At 43.7% G+C, this 4,382-nt stretch overlaps 1 protein-coding gene across 1 annotated transcript; it reads right to left on the reverse strand.

The window, feature by feature from the left end:
• Positions 1 to 341: 341 nt before the first annotated feature.
• On the reverse strand, positions 342 to 3,532 carry LOC121736276 (transient receptor potential channel pyrexia-like). The gene has a single exon (XM_042127368.1). The coding sequence runs from the start codon at positions 3,529 to 3,531 to the stop codon at positions 580 to 582; it is 2,952 nt and encodes a 983-aa protein (XP_041983302.1). The 5' UTR covers position 3,532; the 3' UTR covers positions 342 to 579.
• Between the last annotated feature and the right edge of the window lie 850 nt (positions 3,533 to 4,382).

Consider the following 4,382-nt stretch of genomic DNA (forward strand, 5'->3'; position numbering starts at 1 on the left):
TCCTTTTTCAGAACTTAACTAAACTAATTTCATAATGATAAAGAAAAGTACGTTGATAGTGAATAACAATACTGTGGCATATGTCACTTTATCAGTAACACAAAAATCTTGTTAAATAAAGATAACTGCTATTTACTCAAACTACTTGGTTCACAACTGGCGCAAAATTCTGTAAAGTTATCTTCTGAGTTCTTTATGATGCTTAATATATATTTTGAAATGAAGTGAAACAAAAGATATTAAATTGTTTTTATTAAAAAATACCCTGATAAAACAAAATTAAGTATACACAATATCATGTAAAAACAAACATTAAAATGATTAGTTAAAATAAGTTTGAAGAATACCTGATTCTTATTTGATTTAATTACAAAAAAAAAAAGTCACTTTAGATTTTTTAGATAAATTGTTGTCAAAAATGGCGTTATTTTTAGAGAAAGTGTTAAAGTACACACAGTGTTTTTGTTTTTAAAATATCAAGGCTTTATGAGACATTTACTATTAGCAAACAGGACCTTTTTATAACATTTTACTGTTTGCACAAGTTATAAAAAAACGAATAAAATTAAACATAAAAAACTACGCTTTAGTGATAGATGTAACATCAGACATATTGTCACTGGCAAAGAAGACTGAAGACGAATCTGTCGCGTAATACTGCGCAGGAGTCGCGTAAGCCCGTTCAGTAGTTTTGACCAGATTCTGCAGAAGATGCTGCTGTTCTAGAAGAAGAGTATTCAAATGCCGGATCTCCTGGTCTATCTTCTTCAAATTGAAAGTCGTCTGATCTATTTTCTCCTGCATATTCCTGATCTCCAAATTGAAGTTGTGATCGTTCGTTTGGGTCTCCTTCTTGTATTTCGACGAGTACTGATTCTTGTACAGCATTTCTTTTATCGATCGGCCCGATTTCACTTTGTTCAATTGTGCCATCTCGTATGCGGCCATCATTATTTCAGTCGGAAGCCTCTTCTCGTGTGGATTAAGAGGTTTCACGCTCAATATTACTTTGCCGGCTTCGGGAGAAACCAGAGCCGTTCTGTAGACGTGTTTATGAAGACACGAAGGCAGTAAGGCGCTGAATATACCCATCTCCACGAACAATATGAGCTTCGTCTGACGCACCAGCTTCGAGAGACCGGCGGTTTTCCTCAGCCCCTGAATGTCGTGGACCGCTATACCGACCAGCAGGTTCATGAGGATAATAGTCACAAACATGAGGAATAAAATAAATATTATTTGCGACGATAGCTCAAATATGAGCGGTGGGTCGTCCAAATTCGGGTCGTTGATCAGGATGTTCAAATTCAACTCGCCCACCATCATAGACAGCGTGCTTATGAATCCCATGAGAGGATTCGAGAACATTTCCTCGTTCGCAAACACCACGCAGAAGCAGATCGCGAATCCGAGAAGTAAGCATATGTACGCCAGTAGCAGCTTGAGAAATTCTGTTAGGACCTTTTGGTACATCGCCACGTAATCTCCAAACATCGGCAGCTGACCCATCATCAGCATCAGATTCGTCCAAGCGCCGAGTACCGCGTAGCCTCCCACGTGATTCTGCCAGCCGTAATCCTTCTGAATGTTGTACAAGGAAAAAACGGAAAGGAGCACAAACCACTCCATTAAATTCTCGAACGTCGTAAAATATTGATATATACTCGAGTATCCTGTTATGCCTGTCATTTTGCGGACGATTTCGAAGGCCGTGATGGCTATTAACACCCACCTCTCGAGCTCGATCGGGTTGTCGTCGAGAATGTCACCTAAAAGCGACTGTTTTTGGCAGATCTCGTTCAATATCCCATATTTCTGCGCGTGCTTTCCCTTACACGTTTTCACTAGCGCTGTCAACACGTATATCGATAGGAATGTCACGAAAAGGAAGCAAAATATCAATCTCGCTAAATAAAATTTTCGAATCTTGCGCCATTTCATGAACAGAAATGCGGAACATAGTGGATGTTGCAGAATATCCTTCTGTCCCTCGTCTACGAGGCTGTTAAGATATGTAATTTCTCTTGGGTAACTGTATTTTAAGATTTTACCGAAGTCGAACTCTACCTGCACTTCCTCGTTCGCTTCTGTCGGTCGACTGATTGAAATACCACTGTCCAAGCTGTGCCTCAATATAGCCAACGACTTGGGTGTCTTACGTACGATCACACTCAGAGCAGTTTGACCTCGCTTCGATTTGGAAGTCACATCAGCTCCCAAGAATATAAGGGTTTCGACACACTGTGTGAGACCATCCATAGCGGCAAGATGCAGGGGAGAAAAACCATAGTCGTCTTTTTTGTTGACTTGCGCTCCCCAGCTGACGAGCATGTCTATTATGTCACACGCACGCTCAGAGTTACAAATGGCGGCATGTAGCGGCGATCGTTTATCGTGATCTTCTGCATTCACGTCGGCGTTCCCATCTCGAAGAAGCACTTCAACACACTCAACACTTGAACATCTAGCAGCAAGATGTAATGCAGTTGATCCCCTGTAGTTCTTTGTATTGGCTTTGGCGCCCTCAGCTAGCAACAGCTCAACACACTCGGTAAATCCTCTCGTGGCAGCTAAATGTAACGCTGTGCACTCCTTGTCCCTTTGTTTAGTAACTGCGTTTGCACTGAGCTTAGTTTCTTTTAGCAAAAACGCTAAGCATCGACTGGCTCCTAGTTCTGCTGCTAGATGCAGAGCATTCAGACCTCCGGAAGTTATATACGCTGGATCTACGCCCTTCTCAATAAACAGCTCCATGCACTCCAAAGCGTCGTTTCTCACAGCACAATGAACCAGGTTGTCTTCGCAACCGGCTCTCTGCACGACTCCATGTAACGACGCACCACTCACTATCAATATTTCGGCCACCTCCAATGAATTTCCAAACGCAGCACAGTGTAAGGGAGAGAAATACCTTGGGGCATAATCGATATCCGCTCCCATCGACAGCAAGTACGACACCGATCTACTGGCACCACTGAACGACGCCACATGCAGTGCAGTCAAACCCAGCGGCTCAGAGTAGTGTATATCCGCTCCGGCGTCCATGATAGAGGGTAATAACTCATCACGCGTTAAGAACGCTGCCCACAGCAAGGTCAAGTTGACTACAACCTCCGGGGCCGACGAGATATGCTCCTCTATGTTCTCCAGCGTGATCAGCCCACACTCGAGATCGTCGAAGAATCTCCCGGCGCCTAGAGTGAGAGCTCGCTCGCATATCGCTCTCCTGATCATCTCCTCCGTCAGCCTGGCTTCAGGATCCGGGGCGAGAACGTCGAAGCTGTGGTACATGTTCGGAGCATCATCTGCAGGGGGAGAGGGTCCGACGAACAGATACTCCTTGCCCTTCCTCGGATCGATCGCCGCTTCCAACAAATCAATATTTCGAGCATGCTTGTAGGTGGTTCTCAGAGGGAACTCCTCAGGATCCCTGGAGCGGCCGCTGTAGCTCCTGTTGAGTCGTCTGTTGGGCGTAGTGGGAGTCTGCAGAGGTGACGGCCAGCCCATTTCGCGGTAACCGAAGTTGTCCATAGTCGGACCCGGACTGAGCGCAGCCTCCGCTTATCTTATCTCGGTTGTTTGACGACGACGAGCTATTTTTGATAAGCGTAATTAGGAAAATATTTAGTTTTCATAATTACTAGAATCGTGTCGTGATAGTTCCGTGATTGTTTGCGTAATTATGTTTTTTTTTTTTTTTTTTTTTTTATGAAATAAGGGGGCAAACGAGCAAACGGGTCACCTGATGGAAAGCAACTTCCGTCGCCCATGGACACTCGCAGCATCAGAAGAGCTGCATGTGCGTTGCCGGCCTTTTAAGAGGGAATAGGGTAATAGGGGATGGTAGGGAAGGGAAGGGAGTAGGGGAGGGTAGGAATGGGAATAGGATAGGGGATTGGGCCTCCGGTAAACTCACTTACTCGGCGAAACACAGCGCAAGCGCTGTTTCACGCCGGTTTTCTGTGAGAACGTGGTATTTATCCGGTCGAGCCGGCCCATTCGTGCCGAAGCATGGCTCTCCCGCGTATTAACGTATGTGACGCATTATTTCTTATAGGAACAGAAAACAACAATAATTGCTTAGTATTCAGTAGTCAGTACATAAACTGACATCATTTAACGTAACATCAACAAAAATTCAACAACAGAGTAAAAATGTTATCACATACAACAGCCTACAACCTAAAATAAAACCGGCCAAGTGCGTGTCAGGCCACGCGCAATATAGGGTTCCGTAGTACCGCAAGTTTTTGATAATTTTTGTATGGTCAATGAATGTACATTTATAACGTGTTTAACTAACAACATCATCAAAGGAATTTCAACGAAAAATTCCTATTCGCCGAATACATTTTTTTTAGTTACCTAATCGACATTAATCA

This window comes from Aricia agestis, chromosome 18, assembly GCF_905147365.1.
Source record: "Aricia agestis chromosome 18, ilAriAges1.1, whole genome shotgun sequence".
Lineage (NCBI taxonomy): Eukaryota > Metazoa > Arthropoda > Insecta > Lepidoptera > Lycaenidae > Aricia > Aricia agestis.

Coding starts and splice junctions, on each gene's coding strand:
- LOC121736276 (XM_042127368.1), bottom strand. CDS start 3,531: ATGGACAACTTCGGTTACCGCGAAATGGGCTGGCCGTCACCTCTGCAG.